Below are 23,374 nucleotides of genomic sequence, written 5' to 3'. Positions count from 1 at the left end.
ATCACCTGAGTGGCTTAGTCAGTTAAGCATCTGACTCTTGATATCAGCTCAGGTCATGATCTCAGCGTCCTGGGATTGAGCTGTATGTTGGGCTTTCGGCTTAGCACGGAGTCTGCTTGTCTCTCTCCCTCTGCTCCTTCCATTTGTGCATGCATGCATGCACTTTCTCTCTCTCAAATACATAAATAAAATCTTAAAAAAACCCCAAACTACAGTTTTTGGTTGCTATTAGCTTGTTGTTGTTTCAATGTTATTACAGTAATTTCTATGCATGCATTGTTTACATCTAAATTAGGCAGAGAGTAATGCAGATCAAAAAGCTAATCTCAAAAAAGGAAGAACAAAACTCAATGGAATGGTGGCTTTTCCCTGGCTAGAAGAGATCTTTTCTATTTATAACCTAGCAAAGACTTTAATCCATTTGTTTCAATTTCTATGTTAAATAGCCCCAAAGCACTTATGGCTTTGATATTTGTGATTTGGGCAGCAACCTATTCGCTTTTAGTGAAAATATGCCTAAAAAAGAAAACTCTACTGGAATATTTTTCTCTAATTTTTTTTTCCCATTCAGTTGCCATAGCCTTTTACCACCCCTAGTGCACAGAGTTGCTAAACTGCAAACTACGCAATGCAGGTGGGGGGTGGCGGACAATTACCATCCAACAAAAGGGAAAAACACAGATGATCCATCTTCACTGAATATCATCCCATGATGTTCAAGAAAATTGCACTCTACTTCTCACTGGAACAGACACTGAGAATAATTGAAATGGAAATGTGCTATCCATAGTAGTTAATTGTCATGTGAAGGCCATAATGATCCTAAAAGGATTTTGGCCACAAATGGCAGCTATCTGATCTAGAAGGTTCCTACTTTAAGATGTTAATGATCAATCCATAGTCTGTAATAATTAAAACTATAATTTGAAAATGGAAGGAATCTTGATGTGCAAGTATTTGTCAACTAAATCGTCATTAGCCCTGGATTTCCTTACACAGCAGGCTCTCTCTTGTCAGGGTCAGTATTGGCAAATGGTCACCTTGAAATTATTTTTTATTTCAAAGTCATAACTAGACACAATATTAACATTTCTATAAATGAAGATAGTTAGCAAGTAACTTCAAACACAAGATGTCACCTTCTGAGATTCTATGCTGCTGGGACCTGTTGATCAATGCCCAGGCCCTGCTTTTCTTCTTAAATAGAAGAGAACTTAAAACAGGGAGGGCTGAAATCAAGAAGTCTAGGGAAACAGAATTTTGAAATGAAGACCTTACTGGCAAAAAGGAGAAGGACATGAAAGCAAGAGCAGACATCAGTAACTCTGAGGTAGAGTGGGCTACAGCAAGGGTAGGGACTTTAAGGACAATGATTTTCATTCAAATCCCAGCCCTGCCAGCATTAAATATGGGACCATGGGGAAATTTCATTTCTCTACTCCTTATTTTACTCATATATAAGTGGGGACAAAACTTGCAGAGTTTTAAAAAGATTAGAAGTATTATACAAAAATGCTCAGTGCATTGATTGTAAATGGGAGGTGTTTCACATACCATAACTGTTATATTATTACAGTAATACATAATATTTCAAAATTGGCTTTCCAAGCTGTTTTTTAGAAACTAGAAAATATTTTCCTATGAAAAACAAGGTAATTAAAATTACAAAGAGTAATAATTAATACTTATTGAGCACTTCCTATTTACTTATTAAATTTGAACAACCAGGGAACAAATATTATTTCCACAGGTACTCTGCAGATAATGAAATTAAAACACAAAGAAGTGTTGCTCAATGTCACATAGCTAGTAAGGGATGGACCAAAATATCAAAATGAGGCATGTGACCATGAGCCCTATGCTCTGAACTAAACTGCTTCACTATCTTGCCTTACTGGTGGATGATTAAGTTAGGCGTTTTCCATCAACTCTTCAGAAACCTATTTATTTTAAACATACTTGAATTACAATATGCTACCGTAGTTTCCTATTTTCATTAAGAGATTTATTGAGCGATAACTCACATACCAAAATTCAGCTTTTTAAAAAATAAGTTCTTTTAAAGATTTTTATTATTTATTTGAAAGAAAGAGAGAGAAAGCATCAGTCGGGGAAGGGACAGATGGCAAGGGAGAAGCAGACTCCCCACTGAGCAGGGAGCCCAACTCGGGGCTTGATCCCAGGGCTGAAGGCAGGCACGTAAGCACTCAGATGCCCCTCACTCAACTAACTTTTACCATACAGTGGTTTTTAATATATTCACATAGTTGTGCAACCATCAACTTTGTTTTAAAACCTTTTCATCATGCCAAAAGTAACCCCTTACCCACCAGCAGTCACCTCCCTCATCTCATCTCCTTAGTCCCTGGCAATTAACAATCTATTTTACATCTCCATGCATTTGCCTCATTTGGACAGTTCATTGAAACAGAATGTCTTCTCATTCTCTCTTTTTTTTTTTAAAAAATGTATTTATTTTAGAGAGAGAGAGAGAACAAGCACATGCATATATGATTTGGGGGCGGGGAGCAGAGGGAGAGAATCTTCAAGCAGAATCCCCATTGAGTGCAGAGCCCGACCTGGAGATCGATCTCCCGACCCATGAGATCATAATCTGATCTGAAACCAAGAGCCTGATGCTTAACTGACTGACCCAACCAGGTGCCCCTGGATAGTTCATATAAACAGAATCATCTAGTAGGTAGTCTCTTATGACTGGTTTCTTTCACTCAGCGTAATAATTTTTAAGGTTTGGGACACCTGGGTGGCTCAGCGGTTGAGCACCTGCCTTCAGCCCAGCGCATAATCCTGGAGTCCTGGGATCGAGTCCTGCATCGGGCTCCCTGCATGGAGCCTGTTTCTCTCTCTGCCTATGTCTCTGCCTCTCTCTCTTTCTATGTCTCTCATGAATAAATAAATAAAATCTTAAAAAATATATTTTTTAAGGTTCATCCATGTTGTACCATGCATCAGTACTTCATTTCTTTTTTATTGCCATTGTGTAGATAGACCACATTTTGTTTACTCATTCATTCATTATTTAGATGGGCATTTAGGTTGCTTCCACTTTTTTGGTGTTACTAATAATGCTATTATGAACATTCATGTACATCTTTTTGGATAAATGTTATATTTCTCTTGGTTATATGCCTAAGAGTGAAATTGCTGGGCCATAGCTGTTTAATTTTTTGAGGAACTGCTAAATTGCTTTCCCAAGTGGCTGCATCCCTTGATATTGCCACCAGCAAAGTTTGAGGGCTCCAATTTCTCCATATACTTGCTAACACTTGTTAATATTCATCTTTTTTGTTATAACCATCCTCATGGAGGTTAAGTGACATCCTGTGGTTTTGATCTGCATTTTCCTAATGATGAATAACATTCAGCATCTTTTCATGTGCTTCTCAGCCATTCATAGATCTTCTTTCAATAAATGTCTATTCAAATCTCTTTCCATTTTAAAACTGGGTTGTCTCTATATTGAGATATCAAAGTTCTTAATATATTCTGGATATAAGTCCTTTGTCAGATAATGACTTGCAAATACTACTTCTCATTCTGTGGATTTTATTTTCACTTGATTGTGTTCTTTGAAACATGAAAGTTTAAAATTGATAACATCTAATTTATATATTTTGCCATTGTCACTGTACTTTTGGTGTCATATCTAAAAAAAAGATTGCCTAACTCAATGTTATAAAGACTCACTTCTGTGTTTTCTTCTATAAGTTTTACAGTTTTATCTCTTACATTTAGGTCTATTTCTGTTTTGAGTTCATTTTCATATTCAGTATGAGCTAACTAATTTTTTGCATATGGATATCCAGTTGTCCCAGCATGATTTGTGAAAAGACAATTCTTTCCCAATTGCATTATCTTGGCACATGTCAAAAAGCAATTGATCACAAATATATGAGTTTATTTCTGGGCTCTTAGTTCTATTGCACTGATCTTTATGTCTACCTTATGGTACTTTTAAAAATCTGATGTAAGAAAAAAAGAGTGATAAGGAAAAAAAATGTAATCTCTGTTATGTTTATCCATGCAGTTATCTTTAGTAATGCTCTATTTTCCTTCATGTACATTTATGTTACTGTCTAGTGTTTTCATCTCAATCTGAACAACTGCATTTAGTATTTATTGTAGAGTAGGTCTGCTAGCATGAAATTCTCCCAGTTTTTATTTCTCTAGGAATGTCTTAATTTCTCCTTTATTTTTTAGATCATTTTGCTAGGTACAAAACTTTTGGTTGCCACCCTTTTTCTTTCTGTATTTAAATGTCATCCCTCTGCCTTCTGGACTCCATGGTTTCTGAGGAAAAGTTAGCCATTAATCATATTGAGGAATCCTTTTCCACAATAAGTCCTCTTTGTAACATCAAAAGACTTTATTTTTGGCTTTTGAAAGTTTGACTAAGAAGTGTCTAGGTATGTTTCTTGAGTTTATTCTACTTGAAGTTCACTGAGCTTCTTGGATATGTAATGCTTTTCATCTAATTTACTATGTTTTTGGCCATTATTTCTTCTAATAAATTTTCTGCCACTCTCTTCTCACCTGAGGACTCTATTATGTATATATTGTCATACTTGCCAGTGTCCCGCAGATTGTTTTCTTCACTTTCTTTTCTTTCTGTTCCCTTCACTCTCTTTCCTTTCTGTTCCCTGTTCTTTCTGTATGAATAATTTCAGTTGACCTACCTTCAAGTTTGCTCAGTATTTCTTCTATCAGCTCAAATCTGCCGTGGAGCCTCTTGGGGTGATTTTATATGTCAGATGTTATACTCTGTGGTTTCAGATTTCCCAGTTGGTTCTTTCCTATATTTCCACTACTTTAGTAATATCCTCTATTAAGTGAGCTGTCATTGTCATGATCTCCTTTAATTCTTTAGATATGATTTCCTTTGGTTATTTGGACATATTTATAATACTGATTTAAAGTCTTTGTCCAGTAAGTTCAGCCTCTAGGCTCCTCATTAACAGTTTCTATTGACTGTAGTTTCCTATTATATACATATACTCTTCTGTTTCTTTGTGCGGTATATAATTTTCATTGAGACTAGACATTTTAGATAATGTGGCAACTCTAAAAATCTCACCTGCTTTCTTCCAGCATTTGTTGTTGTTGTTTTTTTTAAATTTTTTAAAAATTTATTTATGATAGTCACACACACAGAGAGAGAGAGAGGCAGAGACATAGGCAGAGGGAGAAGCAGGCTCCATGCACCGGGAGCCCAATGTGGGATTCAATCCCCGGTCTCCAGGATCGCGCCCTGGGCCAAAGGCAGGTACTAAACCGCTGCGCCACCCAGGGTTCCCCCAGCATTTGTTGTTGCTGCTACTTGTTTGTTTAGCAACTTTCTTGGATTAATTCTATGAAGTCTCTTACAATCTATTGCCGTGCATGACGACTAACACCTCTTTTTGGTTAGCTTAATAGTCAGCTAATGTATGGTCACAGATTACCTTAATTGCTTGAACTACTAACTCTTCCCTCCTTTTTTGAGGGGCTCTGTATGAGTTCTGGCATGCCTGCAATGCTCCGGCAGTTTACCACTCTGCTCTAGCCTTCATTTCTTGCCTGTACCAAGCTTCAGAGTCAGCTAAAGGAAAAAAGACTGTGGCCCTCCTGGGCATTTCCTGGGCACACACCCCGGAGCATACATGCATTGAAATATACATCCACGGGAATGTGTCAGAGCTTTTCAGAGCCCCTCATGGACATCCTGTTCATCAGATTTTCTTTATTATGCACTTTTCTTGCATGTGTGTGTGTGTGGGGGGGGCAGGTTTTCATTTACCCCAATATTTAAAACACTGCCACTGATTCTTTTGACTGATATCCTGGGACAAAGCCACTTTATGCGTGAGGTCAAATAACAACAGTGTCCTGAGAGTGGGGCTTTCCAAGCAGCACAGGATAGGTCAAATAGTGACAGTGCTCTGGATATAAAACTTGGCAAAAGGTCCCAAACCTAATCATGTTACTTTGATGCCCACTAGGCTATGGTCTTCATGGTCTTCACAACTAGTATGAGACTGCCAGTTTTCAAGGCTATCCTCAGCTGGGGAGGAATGGATGAGAGCAAGTCAAGTTAGTATCCCACAAATCCTTCTGTTCTTACTGAGGCTTAGCAGATTTTCTTGAATAAATGTTCCTTAAATTACTGCAACTCTTTGGTTGATGTACAGAGCTCAGCAAATGTTGATTTTTGACAATTTTCTCAGTGCTTTCATCACTTTTATGGAGGGGCAGAGTTGCAAAGATATTCCCCTTGTCATTCCAAAATCCTGCCCCATCCCCCAATATTTTATAAGCATAATTAAATACTTGATATTTCACAGGAATTCTGGATACTTTAAATATCCTTCCCTATTATATAGCAAAAATTTCTAGAAAAGAATGCCCTTGTCCCTTCCTCCTCAAATAGGGTAGAGAGAGAGGATCTTCTTCTTTAGGCATCCCTCCCAATGCAGTAACAGTAGGAGAGAATTTCCCCCATATTCAGGAAAGGCCCAAAAGGATGTTGTGCCAACTACTTATATGTAAGAAATATAAGTAGTATGATTTTTATATCCCTGGGACTTCTGACACATTTATGGGACAACTAGAGAAACATTATAGAAACGTATACAACACACTTCATTTGTGAGCACTTACCATGTATCAGATACTGTGCAGTCGTGAATACAACAAACATGGTCCCACTATCTTAGAGCATAGGACACAGGAGACTACACGGCACTACAGAGGCTATTAGAATGCAGTATAAGCACTTTAAAAGGATGTATAAGTGTTTACGGATACATGGAAAGAAAGGCCCCTATTTTATTCTCCTAAAAGAAATGACCACTTGTAACATCTGAAGGATGATAAATAGGAATTGGCTGTGAAGAGGATAGGAGAGAAGGGGAAAAGGAAGGGGTAAAGGGCGGTGAGACTGTCACATGGGATGCCCTGGTGGGAGTTGGAATTTTGGCTGATTTATAAACAGTAAAGGGCAGTGGTAAGAAATACATAGTAATGAAATTGGAATTTTGGGTAAAGCTGAATCCCTGACCAAAGCTATAAAGTTGGAAAGGAGTATTAACCATGGGATTACATGGTGAATTAACTTTCATATTGCATGTTAATGTCACTCTGCAGCTGGAGATAGAACAGAATGACAGAAAAATCCATTTGGGGAGCTGAGCTTTGGTTTTAACAAGAAGACCTTAACAAGAAACTTTAACAGCAGCTGAACCAGAGTGGAAAGGTTTTTTTCTTTAGAAAATGAATGACAAGAAAGGGAAAACAGAGAGCAGAAAACAGTGTTTGGATCTGAGTGCATGTCCCCAGTTAGCAAGAACACCGAACCCTGGAGGTCACTCTTCAAACATCCATTGTGCCTTTCCTTCTTCCTACCAGAACGCTGATACAGTTCAGGTGTTTATTTCCTTTCAGGTTAATCCACTGGACTTAGATCTTTTTCTGGGCTTCAGGAGTTGACCTATTGGTTTAAAGATAATCTCATAGACCGTTTCCAGTAATTCATCCAGAATGGAAAAGTGACTTAATTGGCTCAATCAGACTGGAGGCAAAGATTTTTGTTCCCTGGTTGATGGAAAGGTACACTCTCCTGCTGGAAGCCGGCTGCCCCAGCCTGCTGCTAGCTACTCAGTTTCTCAGACTCTTTCATAACTGTGAGTGCCCATGTGATGTGGTTATGATCACCAGAACAAAGTCTCCTAGGAAGTTTCAAGAGGGGCCTGGTGTGGTGATTCAACAATGTTATGAAGCTCTCAAACACTTTCTAACCTTCCATTACAGGTACTTCTGACAACTGTCTTGAAGTAAGCAAACACAAGGACTAAGCTAACCAGCGAAGAAGGGTAGAGACAAGAAAATCTTCCACCTAGGTGTACAACCCCTGAAGTCTGCCCTACTGCTGGGCTAGGCTTCCTTTGCCCCAGTAAATCAAATTCCTTATTCCTTAAGCCAGATTCCAGTTGCATTTCTGGTACTTGACCTTGAAAGCATCCTAAAAGTCATAGTAGGGAAATAAACTTACAAAGAGACCAAGAGAAAAAGATGAAGTGGTAGAAAGAGAATCAGAAGAGCTCGATGTGATACAATCTGAGGTAGAATGAAATTTTACAATGGAAAGAACTGCTGATAGCACAAAACTGTAGTAGATTTGTCAAGGACGATGTTTTTCCTGTACCGTTTCCGTTTTGGAAATAGAATCTCTTTAAATCGATCTGCACTCATTGTCACCACGCCATGTTTTTCTGACTTATAAAATATTCAAAGTCTAACTGATGGTGGCCTACTTTACAACTGGATTATGATCATTATAGTTTGATTTTACAATGAAATACAGAATAAGTATGGTCAAGTAAAACTTACTTAATGTAAGTAAATTGAAACTACATGGAAACCTTCTTTCCCCCAAGTGGAAAAAAATTCATCAGTGACGTCTTACATTTTATATATTTCAAGATGTTCTTTAGCAAAAAAAGTGAAAAATGTAAAACATTTAAAAGTAGACTCCAAGCTGAAACTAAGAGTTGGATGCCTAACTGACTGAGCCACCCAGGCATCCCTAAAGTTATTTTTAAGTTATTTATATTAATGTGTAACGAAGTCTTTGTTATTTTTAAAGATTTCATAAGTAAATACCACATTTCTTTTAGTTTTAATGTCTAATAATTATACTGATAGACGATATAATTTTCTTCCTTGTCTACAGACTCCTTGGAATGCTCTATAATTTTTAGGAGTGTAAAGCGGTCCTAAAGTCCAAATGTTTCAGAACTGCTTTTCAAGAAAAACTCCCTTCTTCCCCAACTAAACTGAATTTTTGGCTAATGGGATGAAAAGATTCATTCTGCAATCTTTTTTGCAAATGTCACCAGATGTAAAACTGACCTCCTCCCTGACATTCCTCTCTATGGTAAGCATTCTCTGATTTTGAGTAGGAAATAGATAAGGATTTGTGAGGATGAAGTCTAACTTAGCACTCACCTTCACTAGTTCTGTGTAGCCTGTTTCTTTTGGTGTCCACCATGGCTGGGCTTTCAGTCCATGCACATTGTAGAGTGAGCGCTGCCATACAGATGCAAAATGTCCCCTCTTGTGCCCAAGCTCGTACCACTTATATGCCTGAAAGAACAGAGAGACTGACCTACGTACACATGAATTATCTGTATTAATTTAAAAATAGTCACTTTTGCAACATTTATTAATTTTTTTAAATTTTATTTTTTTACAATCTTATTTATTTGAGAGAGAGAGAGAGAGAGAGAGAGCACAAGCAGGCTCTCCACTGAGCAGGGAGCCCGATGAGGTACTTCATTCTAGAACCCTGAGACCAAGACCTGAGCTGAAGGCAGATGTTTAACCGACTAAGCCACCCAGGTGCCCCCACTTTTGTAACATTTAAATAGTTTGCTAGTCAGGTGCCCAAATCTGTTACACTGGTGAAAATACCATTATTTGATTGGGCTTCTGATAATGACATATTATTATTATAAATGCATGTCTGCACTTTGTTTTCACTCTTAGGTTTTATGTTCTCATAATGAGGATTCACTCATTTTGGTCTTCATCAGAGTGTCCAGCACAGAATCTAAGACTTAATTGTCAAGTGGATAGATAATGTAAGAATGTAAGAAACCGTAGTGGCTTTTATCTTTTAGCTTTCATTTCTAAGTTCTACTTTTATGTTTCCTTTAAAAGGAAAGGATTATGATTTTAATAATTTCTTCGAAGGTATTTGCATTTACTGAATTGGATTGCTGAAAGGAAAAGTGACTTCTTTTCACATGTACCTTCTCTCCATGTCTGCATTTCAGAAGCCGGCCCCAAGGTAAGAGGATATAAATTCTCCATTAAATTAAATAGACAGAAAGGAAGTATCATTCTGAGCTGGCAATAAATATAGCAATAGCCCATATTAGATTTTTTAAAGGGGAGTTTTTGTTCCTTTTTGGGTTTTTTTTTTCTGCCATGAGGGATAACATTTGTGGCTTTAGGCTAGTTGTAACATGATACAACTTGCCTCCATGAAGACTAGCCTTTTCAGGGACAGCTGGCTGCAGAGTATGCTACGCCATATGTCTCCTTCCAGTGACACCCACACCATATGCTCCCCAGGGGCCCCCCCACAAGGTTCCAGCACCACACACACTCCATTGTCTTCAGGTTGGAAGATGCCCCAGTTTGTACTTAATAGTACTGCCTTCAATACTCCAAGTCTGAGCTAATGATTACTTTTTGAAGAGTGATTTCAAATATACACTTTGATCAATTAAACCAGGCATTTAGTATCAGGTAGGTTAAGAAGATACACAAAAAGAATAATCTTCATAGAACTACAGATATACTTTATTTTTATTATTATTGCTTTTAAAGATTTATATATTCTTGAGAGATTGAGAGACCACGGAGGGTGGGAGGGGAGCAGCAGAGGGAGAGAAAGACAATCTCAAGTAGACTCCCCACTGAGCATGGAGCCCGATGCAGGGCTCCATCTCATGACCCCAAGATCAGGACTGGAGATGAAACCAAGAGTCAGACGCCCAAATCACTGAGCCATCCCGGCGCTCCCAGGTATACTTTATTTTTATTTTATTTTTTAAAGATTTTATTTATTTATTCATGAAAGACAGAGAAAGACAGAGGCAGAGACACAGGCAGAGAGAGAAGCAGGCTTCATGCAGGGAACCCAATGTGGGACTTGATCCCCGGACTCCAGGATCACCCCCTGGGCCAAAGGCAGGCTCTAAACCGCTGAGCCACCCAGGGATTCCCCCAGATATACTTTAAATGTAAAACATACTACCTTTTAAAAGTCTTAAAATTCTTAGGTCAAAATTTCCTTCGTTTTCACATAAAAAAATCAAATGTGATAACAATATCACTTTGCATTTCCAATAACACTTTTCAGTTGATTACTCACTTTTACATGTGTGATCACATTTGATCTTTCTAATAATCTCAAATATGTCCATTTTTATAAATGTTGAAACTGAGGTTTAAAAAGGCTATAAATATCTTGAACTATAATCCAGGGCTTTGGCAACTCATTCCACTCTCTATCTTTGTATATCATTAAAAAAGAAAAAAAAACTATCAAAAGTGATATTCTTATTTATCTTTTTCAATAATATCTCAAACTAAGAATATATATACTAATCATTCTTATACTTTCCTTAAATCCATTAAGTTTTAGCCCTAAAGTAACTTCTTTAAAAGCCAGAAACTTAAAATGGCTAATCACTGTCTGAATTTTTTTTTAAACGTTACTTTTGAAATTAATTTGACTTTTTAAGACATTTCCAATTTAAATTTAGGATTTCATTTCCTTACTTTCAGTGTTAAAGTGAACAATAATATTAATTACCACAGTTGATTTTTTGAAACGCTTATTTTAGAGTCAGTAGCAATTCATTTCATGGACCAGGCACATTGTCAGAAGTGAGGGGAAAAAATATTATAGGAAAACCAAACCAGCAAAGCTCATAGTTCTAGTTCAGGAGTTAGAAGGCAGGATATAGTCCTGGACTTAATATTCACCATGCTGGATACCTAGGCAAGTCATTTTGCTTATGGTGGCATGTTTAAATTATCTATAGGGTCTTTTGTCACACTTACAGTCAGTCCTACTGGATTCTTAATTTTGTGCCCCTCTGCCACTTACAGAAACAAAACCATGACAATGATATGTCAGGAATTTTAAGAAATTATCTTCAATTATATAGAGGACCCAACAAATTCTGTCAGAGTGCTTTCTTACTATACAAGTGTGCTAGAAAATCAATGATCAGGGCTCCTGGGTGGCTCAATCTGGTAAGCATCTGCCTTAGGCTCAGGTCATGATCCCAGAACCTACATTGGGCTCCCTGCTCAGTGGGGAGTCTGCTTCTCCCTCTCCCCCTGCTGCTCCCCCTGTTTGTGCTCTCTCTGTCAAATAATAAATAAAATCTTAAAAGAAAGAAAGAAAATCAATGATCAAATTAGAATCCTCTGAAAATTTTCTCTAGTTACTATTTTCCTAGGATATGAAAAAAATATGAAAATAAACAAAAAGATCACCTGGGGATACTTTCTTACATGTGTTTTATATCAATGTTTTCTATAAGTCAAATTGCTGCCACGTATGGTTTACACACACACATACACACACACACACACACACACACTCACCACACAGAAATAATAGGTCCAAAGAACGATCCCCACTCAAGAAAGCCCAGGCCCCGTCAGGGGTGCAGGCCTGTCAGGTGTGACCCCAGTAGGAGCCCATCCTGCCTGGAGTGTGGTGCACAGTGGGCCATGTGAGACACATCTGTGGTGGGAACAGCTGGCTGCAGCTGGACTGTGGAGGACCATGAATGCCACCACTTGGACATATGACTTTATTTGTATTTTGCACTGTAGGGTTTCTGAACATATGATGGCCTGGAAGAAAGTAAGACTAAAGTAGGACACAACAGCCGGGCTTGTCCAGCCATCCCTGAGTTTGGAACGTAGCAAACAGCAACAGTGACTGAGCTAGCAGGAAGGCAGGATGGGTGCCAGGGGTTGAGGAAGCAGACTTCCCTAAATGAGGCCTTGACCTCACTGGAGAGAAGGTGGCAATATCATCAACTGAGAGATGGGACCCAGGAAGCAAATCAGTTTAGAGGAAGACAAGGGAGCTATCTCTGTAACCCCATGTGCTGACGCTAGGCAGGCAGGAGAGCCAGGATTTGGACTTGGACTAGGAGACGGGCTGTGGCCTTGGGAGTTACAGAAATACTAACTAGAGCTGCAGCTGAACCCTTACAAGACCACCATGGTTTGTCTTCCTCCCTCTTCCTGCTCATTCGAAATAAGCTTGTTAGAAAAACCTTCTTCAAAGACAATTTTATTGTCCGCCTCTGTAGCACAGAGGCTGTGGGTTTGCTTCTCTCTCGGTGCCTGAGCAGAAGCCCTGCCCTGGAACATAAAGGATGGTTGCTTCTCAGTTTGCAAACTCAGAACGTGACAGTGAGTTCACAGATTCAATACCCAATATTGAGACCATACTGACATAGGGCTCCTCGAAGCTTATTTTTGTTCTGCTGTAAGGATGAATCCTTGTGAATTTTTGAAATTCAAGAACTGTGATGTTCTTTGCATATTAATGATAATTAAGCTGATAGAACAGTCCCATAGGTTCAAATCTCAAGCCCCTGACAAATGTTTAGCAGTGAATTCTTTGCCCTTGAAGTAAGGGCTGTTTTCATCTACGATGTGAGAATAAATTGCAGACTTCTTTTATCTGTCTTTGCCCTGGACCCTGAGATGTTCAAAGATAAATTAATTAGTGACAATTACATTTATTGCAATCAGACACGAACATTATCCAGTGTTAGATACTACAGCAAAGTCTTTCTTATCCTTCTCACTCAAAGGAGCTACCAGGCATTTATATCTAAAACAGTGAAAGAACACAAAAAAATGAGAACTAATCAGCAGGTTATTTTCCCTTCTCCACTTCTAATGCCTCATTTCATTCCAGTTGCCTGACTGATAGGTTAGAGAGGAAAGGGACAGATGTACAGAAATATATTAGGAAAACAGTGTCAATTATCCAAATCTCTCTTACACCAAATTGGTTCATGTGTCTAGCTGGCAATTACCCCATCACAAAACCCCCTGCTCTCATGAACCCTCACTTGTCCAGATGGTTCCATGTTTTAGAAACCTGAAGCTGTGTTATCTTTTATTTTCATCTTGTAAGTGGACTGCACTTTACAACATATATGGAATGCAATGGTTACAAAGACACAATGTCTCGCTTCACCCTCATTCCAGGTCTGTAAGGAGAGCCCTGCCTCTTAGAGCCCCAGGATGATGTAAGACAGACAAGGAGGGCTTCATTCTCCACCAACATCCTATAAATCATCATGATCGTGACAGTTTGGGAACTTCAGTACATGATGTCATGATTAGTAATCTAATATTATGTTTAAAGAAGCTGACATTGTACTCAATAAAAAAAAAAAGCAATAATCACTAAGAAAACATGCAACCTGTTTTAGCTATTCCATTTGCCTGTCATTACTAGAGCTACAGGTATTCATCTGAAACTTGGTAATGAACACCAGAAGGCAATTTACATAATTAACCACTGGGTACGGTGTGCTTAGGAATTAGCTGAATAAAGACTTCATTCTAAAAATAACTACTTTTTAAATCCCAAAAATAAAATAAAAACAAATCTAGGCATACTGTTAAAATATTTTTAAAATATTTAAGCAACTTCAGAGACATCTCTTCATTTCATGATTTTAAAAATATTTTTTTCAGGGAGGCCTTGGTGGCTCAGTGGTTGGGCATCTGCCTTTGGCTCAGGTTGTAATCCTGGGGTCCTGGGACCAAGTCCCGCATTGGGCTCTCCACAGACAGCCTGCTACTCCCTCTGCCTATGTCTCTGCCTCTCTCTGTGTGTCTCTCATGAATAAATAAATACTATCTTTAAAATAAATGGATAAATAAATAAAATAAAAAATATTTTTTCAGGGCAATGCTTATCTCTTTACACACCAAGACCAACATGTGTGCACACACACTCACAACCCTACACATACACAGGACTAATTGAGAAGTTGGTCTTATGATTACTCAGCTAGTATCTTGGAAGAAACTATAAAAGTCAAAAGCCCCAAAATTCTTTTTAGGCAGGAGTTGTTAGGTTGTTAAAAAAAAAAAAAAGTTTAAATAGCTAAACAGTTTTAATCACTACCTTCAAAGTTCATGCTCAAAATATTTTTTCAATTGTAAATTTCTTACTCTCACCCACCACCGAGGTTACCCTCTGTTAAGAGAACGAGAAATTCATAAGCTCCTTACCTCTTTGTTCCCAACCCGCTGCATGGCATCCCCCAGGTGGAAGTAAAACCTCCCATCATCAGTGCCAGGATCCCCAGATTCTATTCCTTCCTGCAAAAAGGACAGTACTAGTATTTGATGAAAAAAATTAAATATGAGTTCCAATTCATTGATTTACTTAATCTTTATATACCATACAAAAATCTAAGGACAGAAAAATTCATCTCAATATTGAAGTCTGGCAATTAGGTTACTGGTCAACATTTAGAATGCAAACTCAAAAAGAGGCGATAAAGCCAAACTTAACAATACATTTATCATTAATTAACAGTGTAATAGCCCAGAAAATTAGTATGTGAGTCATCTCTGTGGAATTAATCACATTTCAATATCCTAGAGAATTTCTTGACTGGGTATTTATCCCGTTTATTTTGCTCTCCAAATCCTACCATAAGTCATCTGGAGGCTTTTTATTCCTGAACCAAAATGTTTCGTTGCTCATAAAATGTTTGACGAGCTAGAGACTCAATTGAAAATAATTATTTCTTGGTACACAAAACAAATGTGTCCTCACCTTTTAATGAAATCTTTTTACAAAACTTAAAATAGGATTAAAGCCAGCTGGGCTCTTTGAAAATGTGGTTGTTATTAAACAAATCCTATGCTAAAGCATTTAGCTTATTTCAACCCCATTTCAGGGCTGAATTGAAGTGTATATAAAACAACATCAACAACAAAGAATGAGAGAAGAGATAGTAAAGCAAGAGAATGAATCTGGAAAAGCAAAAGGACAAAGGTAAAAAAAAATTTAAATGTCAAGAAATTCTTTCTAAAAATCTGCATTTTCAGGTTTCTTCACCAGAAACTCATTACCTTCACTGGGGAGACATTTTATTTGCATAATGCTGGAAAGTAGCAGCAAGGAACAGGAGTAGCATCACTCAGGAGAAGAGAGTTGTGATCGGGGCTCTTGACTGACAGGTTAACTAACACACCCAGCTCTCTGTTTCCCCAATCTCTAAAGCAGGGAGAGCACTACTGGTCCCTTATGATGCCAAAGGAAATATAAGAGGAACACTTTCAATCAGAGAAACTCACATGCCCAGAGGGTCTGGGCAGGGAATGTAAAGGTTTATAGAAGCCTGGTGACAGCCAGGAAGGATGGGGGGTAGGGGGTACAGGCCACCTCAAAGGGAACAACATTGCTTTGCTCCTGTGCTGGGATGTGGGCCAGATGTGATCTTTCAAGGGAAATCTGAAATTTACATGATTATATAAAATGCTCAGTTTCTTAACTAAAGCAAGCAATTAAAATTGTTTTTAATAGAACTGTGCTGGCCAAATAAAATATGCAAGCTATTTGCAATCAGTGGGTTGCTATTTGAGATCTCTGATTTAAGTCATGTGAAAAAAAAGAGATCAGAGAAGTGTGATACATACTGCTACTTAAAAAACAAAAGTTCACAAGCATTCCATCAGCTACCTGTCCTAATATGGTAGCTGTTGGGTACATGTCACCATTTAGATTAAAATGAATTAAAATGAAAGTTAAAAATTCAGCTCCCTCAGTCATATTAGCCACCTTTCAGATGCCCAACAGCCACATGTGGCCAGTGTCTACCATACTGGAGCATACAAATAAACAATATTTGCACTATGAAAGAAGGTTCTGTTGAACAGCCCTTAATTAGACCACGTGTGATTCTGGTGCATTTGCAAGGATGCAATTAGACATACAAGATAAAAAAGATGGCATATTTTAATCTGAATATTTTGAACTATCACAGTTTTGGGGGTTTGACCTATTCAGGTGACATTTGTTACCATACTTTATGTCAGTTGCCATTAGTCAGGATTCAAACATTCAAACTAGACTGAATGTATAATTAAACTGTAAAAGGAACATTTAATGCATTACTCGTATTTTAAAATATTATATTAGTAATTTTGGTCTATCTTTCCCATTTAAATAAAAACTAGTAATTACAGTTTTAGGAATTTCTTCAGGACGTCTTTTCCAAATCTCTGCTCTTATGGTTGGCATTTCTACATACAACACTGTCAATCACTGCCTATGAATGTCATGGTCAGAAGGTGTAGATTTTGAAGATGAAAAGACTCAGCAGTACATGCCAATCAATTGACAATGCATAATCAAGGGATTCCAAATGACTCAAAAGAATCAGAAGATGAAAAAAGAGAAAGGGCAGGGACAGTTACCTTTAAATAGGGAATGCTCTCGGCAATTTTGTTCTGTGCCTTCAGGATAAAGCCATAATGGACTTTAGCAAAGCCATCGTTTGGTGTCACGTTCAGAACCTAAAGTCAAAGGAAACACAAAACTATTTTAACGGACTACAAATTCTACAAATGGCTGTCAAAACACATTTTAATTAGCTTTGCTGTGCTTGGAGTGGATTATGATGTCACAGCCTTAAACACAAGAGTGTTTTGTTTCATTGCAATATTAAGTTTAAAAACCCCCATTTCTGGTCAACTCAAAATGCTCGCACATCTATACATCAGTTTTTTGAGAATGAAGAAATGAATGAAAAGGCAATGACCATGAAAGCACTGATCAAACAATACAAATCAACAAGGCATCTGTCATTTGATATGACCTCTACATTTTTTTAGTTATCAGGGAAAAAAAATGGCTTTATATTTGCTGTACTTAAAGTCAATTCTGAATGGTTATTGTATATTTCTTTACATGTATGCTTTACACATTGCCTTAAATAAAATGTCGACTTGCATTTGTAATATATCATGATCCATTCATTTAACATAAATTTCTTGAATGCCTAGACCGTCTTAAGGACCGAGGATAAAGTGATGAGCAAATCCAATATTCTGTGATAAAACCCAAGTAAATATTTAATATAAGTCAAATCACTGTTTATGATCATATGCATTTATTATGATTAAAGATAAATTATGCAGAATGCCTTTAAATTAAATATTAGCAGTGAGAAATCAAAACAACAACATTTAACTTGTGAAGCTGCACAGACAAAATAATTCATGGAACAAAAGTGAAAGATGAAGGTTTGAGTTGAGTGAATATAAAGATGGATATTCTGTGGCCTCTTCTTCATCCTTCAGCTTGAGCGGGAGAGGAGAGTCAGGCTACCATGGGTTCCTTACATAGGACCCACACCCTCCCCTTGAAGAGCACACTGCTGTTACTTTAGAATTTTCTAGTTTGTATGTGGTCCTGCACCTCATCCATTCACAAATCCGGTCAACATTACCTTCCAAATATATTCAGAATCATGTCCCTGTGACTTCCTTCACCACACCACCCTGGGTCACATTTTGTTACCTTTCTCCTATGTTCTCACACAAGCCTCCTAACTGTGGACCTTCTGTACACCCAGCCCTGCTCTCTTGTAGCCCATTTTCTATAGGGATCCTGAGAGACCTCACTAAATCCTACACCAGACTTCATCCTGACTCTGTTCAGAATCCAAATGGGCTCCATTTCAATTAGAGTAAAAGACGAAGTTCTAGGGACAGCCCTCTGGGCCTCCTTTGAGCTGGGCCTCTCTACCTCTCTGGCCTCCTCTCCTAAGCCCCACCCAGTAGCCACCATGGGGCATCCTGGACTCTTTACTGCTATACAACAAGTCAAAAGACCCCTGCTCAGGACCTTTGCATATGCAGTACTCCTTTGCTTCAAACACTTTTCTTCCAGATATCCAAATGGCTCACTCCTCCACCTTCATGAAGTCTTTTCTCAGAGGTCACCATCTTGGTGAAGCCAATCTCCAACCATTCCATATAAAACAGAATAACTGCCCTGTGTACTAGTCACTGTTTTGACTTGTCTTGATTCCTTTATCTTCACAATGCTCATCACCATTTGACTTATTATCCTTTTATGTTTCCTACTAAGATGTAAGCTGTGCAGGGGTTTTTGTCTATTGTACTCACTGCTGATCCCCAGTGCTTAGAATTGTGCCCAGCACACGGCAGGTCATCAGGAAAGCTATAGTAACTGAATGGATGAGTGCATGCTGGGCTTTCTTCCTAACCAGATTTCTGAAAGCACAGCCTCTGCTTCTTCTTCACCTTCCAAGCACCTGTTACTAAGCGAGGTGCTGAGTAAGAGCACAATAAATACTTCTGGAACTGAACTGAATTGAATTGAGGCCAATCCTGCTTCTGCTACTGTAACTATAAGTGGACTATTGTAATGATGGCAGCTACATAATTAACAAATGTATTCATTTGCCAGGTATTTTAGAATACCCAGAGCTCTTCTAGGCTCTGGACATATAAACATAAATGAGATACACTCTCTTTTCTCAAGGGAGGTCTCAGTCAAGGGAGGAAGACAGATTCACAAGCAGACAGTGGTAATACAACATAATATGTGAAAGTATGGTGATTGGCACACAGCATGCAAGGGGAGGAGAACCTAGCTCACTCTAGGGTTGGTGTGGCCAAAGCAAGGTCTGAAAGGTGTTTAGGGATGAATAGGAGTTCACTGGGGAAAGGAAAGGTGGGGGACAGTGAGGGAGGAGGCATTCAAGGCACAGGAAAAAGTGAGTAAAGAAGAATAATGGGTCAGGAACAGCAAAAGTGAATGAGATCGGAAAAAGTAGGCAGGAGGCAAACCTCAAAAGGTCCTGTGCTTATTGCAGGTTACACGTAGATGCATAATGAATGTGTGCCTTGTATTATCTAGTGGTAATCAAAAAGCCTCATGATATGACAAGTAGCTTTATAAAATTTCTAAGGAAATCAAATTGAGGTTGATATTAATAATACTATATAGATTCTATCTCTTTATATACATAGCAGAGACAACGACAAAAAACTGGTATGGATGACATTTCTTTGCATGACACAGTGCCAGCAAATAACCAAAAATCATATAATCACAAATAGTATTGCATATTACTATTACCAAATATCAATTTGCCACACCATCCAGTTAATTTCACTACTGGGTACTACTGGATATTTAACCCAAAGATAATGAAAACACTAATTCAAAAAGATATAGGCACCCCTATGTTTACTGCAGCCTTATTTACAATAGCCAAACTATGGAGGCAGCCCAAATGTCCTTTGACAGAGGAATGCATAAAGATGTGGTATATATACACAATGGAACGTTACTCGGCCATAAACAAGAATGAGAAAGGATGAGATCTTGCCATTTGGGCAACATGGATGGACCTAGATGGTATTATGCTAAGTGTAATTAGACAGAGAAAGGCAAATACCATATGATTTTACTAATGTGTTAAATCTGAAAAAACAGAACAAATAAAAAAGCAGAATTGGACCCATAAATAAGCAGAACAGACTGGTGGTTGCTACAGAGGACAGGGCTGTGGAGATGGGCAAGATGAGCAAAGGGGAGTGGGAAGTACAGGTTCCCATTATGGAAAGAGTAAGTCACCTGGATGAAAGGTACAGCCCAGGGAATATAGTCAATGGTATTGTAATGTATGGTGACAGATGGTAGCTACACTTGGGGTGAGTGCAGCATAATGTATCAAGTTGTTGAATCACTATGTTGTACAACTGAAACTAATGTGACATTGTGTGTTAACTATACTTTAATAAAACAATGTTCAAAGATATATGTATAAATACGTTCACCACAGCATTGTTTATTACAACAAAAAAAATGAGAAATAACTTATCCAGCAATAGTGGTTTAATTAGTGAAGATACATCCCTAAGATACAGTGCTTGGCAGCTGCTAAAAATTATGTTCTAAAAGAATATTTATTCACTTATAAAAGTTCTTGTGGGGATCCCTGGGTGGCGCAGCGGTTTGGCGCCTGCCTTTGGCCCAGGGTGTGATCCTGGAGATCCGGGATCGAATCCCACGTCAGGCTCCCGGTGCATGGAGCCTGCTTCTCCCTCTGCCTGTGTCTCTGCCTCTCTCTCACTGTGTTCCTATCATAAATAAATAAAAAATTAAAAAAAAAAAAACAAAATAAAAGTTCTTGTGATAATAGGACAAATATATACCAATTTAATTGAAAACGACAAGTGTATGTTCTTTGTATGGAAGAGACAGGACACATACCGCATGTTTATCATGGTAGTCTGTATGTGAGAATGAGGCTGCAAATGATTTCTGCCTTTTGTCCTAATCTGTTTCTCTTGTTATCTGCATTAAGCACCTCTTAAGTTTTGTAGTCAGAAAAGAGAATTAAAAGTTTAAATCAATCAATAAAAAAGATTTTTACTATGTTTTTTTTTTTTTGCCATTAAATGAAATTTAAAAGTATTTTAAACACTTCATTTCATCTTAAAACTTATTTGGGGGCATGTACCTTTTATAATGTACATCATACATTATTATATAATGTATATCCTATATTATCACATAAACATAATACAAAAATACTTAAGCATACATATTGCAGGTATTTGCTGGAGCATGTTTTACTGGAAGGGTACACAAGCAAACAGGTATGAAAACCATTACTGTGGGCAGAGGGAACCAGTGAGGAATCGAAGCCTAGTGTGGGATGGTCAGATCTGTGTTTTATGTTGATGAAGGCTATGCAACAGCAAGCCTGGACAGATAAATCTACTCTAATGTAGGCAAGAGATGATGAGTGTTGGAGTTAAAAAGGGAGGGGGATATGAAAGATACTCAGAAGGTAAAATGAACAGATATTGGTGATTTGTTATCAGGCTGAAACTCCATGAGGACACTTCCCAAGCTAGTGTGTATGGGTTTCAATAAACATGTGTGGACTAAGTGAATGGATATATGTGAGGAGTGAGTGGAGGGAAAAATCAGGAGACTGCTGGACTCTAGACCATGAGTGGCCTGGGTAACTCACAGGACTGCTAACACAGAGGGGGATGCAGGAGCACCTCCAAAACTACAGTGGTCAGCATTCTACATCGAACATTTTAAAGCAGTCTTATTGAAACTTAAAAGGAGCAAGACAAACAAAAAACCCAGAAAGGGAACCAACAATTTTTATTTATTTTTTATAAAAAGATTTATTTATTTTAGAGAGAGAGTGAGGCCAGGGTGGAGGAGAGGGAGAAGAGAGAGAGAGAGAGAGAGAGAGAGAGAGGGAGAGAATCTCCAGCAGCCTCTCCAAGAGCAAGAAGCTGGACACGGGGCTCAATTGCAGGACTCTGAGATCATGACCCGAGCTGAAATCAAGTTTAAGAGGCTTAACCAACTGGGCCATCTAGGGGCCCCCAATGATTTTGATAAATTATCAAAGATAAAAATCAACATGAAGGAAAGTATAAAATTACAGTATCAATTCTTTTCTGAAAATGATCTTTGAGACATAAACATATCAGGATAAATTGGTTAAGGACAGAGAATGCCTCAGGTATAGTTTATTAACTTAGAAGCGGGAGAAGGGGATAAAAGGCAAACCTCACACATATTTTCAGTCTATTAATGCTTCTTTAAAAAGAAGCCCATTCAACTGTACAACCTGGCTCTATTTTAGACTTTCTGCATCTTGTTATGTTTATTCAGATGAGACTATGATTTCAAATAGATAAATGACAACAAATACATCTTATTTGTCAAGATGAATTGAAATGTTGCACATATGAGACCTAGTATCAGGTAAAAACAATGAATATATTCAAGGAAGTTTCCGAGAAATTGAGGAAGGACAAATCCACAGTGGGTGGGAGAATCAAGAATGCTTTCAGATCCTGCCTTCACCTTAAAAGTGCTCGGATTCCAGTCAACACTTGATCATGTTTTTTGGAGGGAAGGAAGGAAGGAGAGCAGGAGAGAAGGAGAGAAGTGCACAATTTCATCTTTGAGGCTTTTGAAAGTGACAGAATAACGGGTATATCTGATACAGTAGGTATATTCTTACATTATCTAATCCTGAATTGTGAGATACATAGTATTTCCCTTAAACCAACTTTGTAAGACAGGGCACCAAGTGTTAGGTTGTGGCCATTAGCAACTACAAGGCCCCACATGGCCATGACCTGGGACAGGTACTTCAGTGAACAGCTCACATTTCAACACTGCAGGATCAATCGACATTATGTAGATCTTAATCATGCTAAACATGATTAGCAGAAGTCTTATTTCTTGATAAGCAGAAGTCTCATTTCTATTTTCTCAGAAAATATAAAAATTATGACAAGGATGAAGAGAAAGTTGTCCTGAAATTTGACGATTTTCAATGAAGCCTCCACCCTCTCTGTGAGTGGCCCCAGTCCCTAGAATGAACATGAATTCATTGAACTTGACAGCATTTTTAAACAAGAAGGAATCATATTGGCAATCACGGAGTAGTAGCATTTTGATGTAAAATATGCCAGCTTGAAAGCCATTGACCAAAATGCCTAAATTAGAGAGTAACAAATAAATGTGTTCACCTTTCTTTCATAGAGGCATTAACTTTCTCCAGCTGCAAAGTTTATTTGGTATTCTGTGTATTTTATTGCAAATGAATTTCCTCATTGCTCAAAGAGTCATAGTTTCCTAGATTTATAGTCACTTGTGACTTGGAGGTTATCTATTAAAATAACCATTAGAAGGGAGAAATCCTTTCAA

General features: G+C 38.1%; 1 protein-coding gene across 9 annotated transcripts in view; it reads right to left on the bottom strand.

Annotated features, from left to right (window-relative positions):
• Window positions 1–23,374, bottom strand: part of ASPH (aspartate beta-hydroxylase) — a 212,528-nt gene that overhangs the window by 34,726 nt on the left and 154,428 nt on the right. For all 9 annotated transcript variants that reach the window (XM_072734661.1, XM_072734664.1, XM_072734662.1 and 6 more), the window contains 3 exons: window positions 17,059–17,157; window positions 14,860–14,949; window positions 9,004–9,141 (listed from right to left, as the gene is read on the bottom strand). In XM_072734661.1, coding sequence (XP_072590762.1) covers window positions 9,004–9,141; window positions 14,860–14,949; window positions 17,059–17,157 — 327 coding nt within the window. The remainder of the gene's footprint in view (window positions 1–9,003; window positions 9,142–14,859; window positions 14,950–17,058; window positions 17,158–23,374) is intronic.

This window comes from Vulpes vulpes, chromosome 13, assembly GCF_048418805.1.
Source record: "Vulpes vulpes isolate BD-2025 chromosome 13, VulVul3, whole genome shotgun sequence".
Classification (NCBI taxonomy): domain Eukaryota; kingdom Metazoa; phylum Chordata; class Mammalia; order Carnivora; family Canidae; genus Vulpes; species Vulpes vulpes.
Note: the sequence above shows the minus strand (reverse complement) of the source record. Positions and strands in the feature narration are given on the sequence as shown.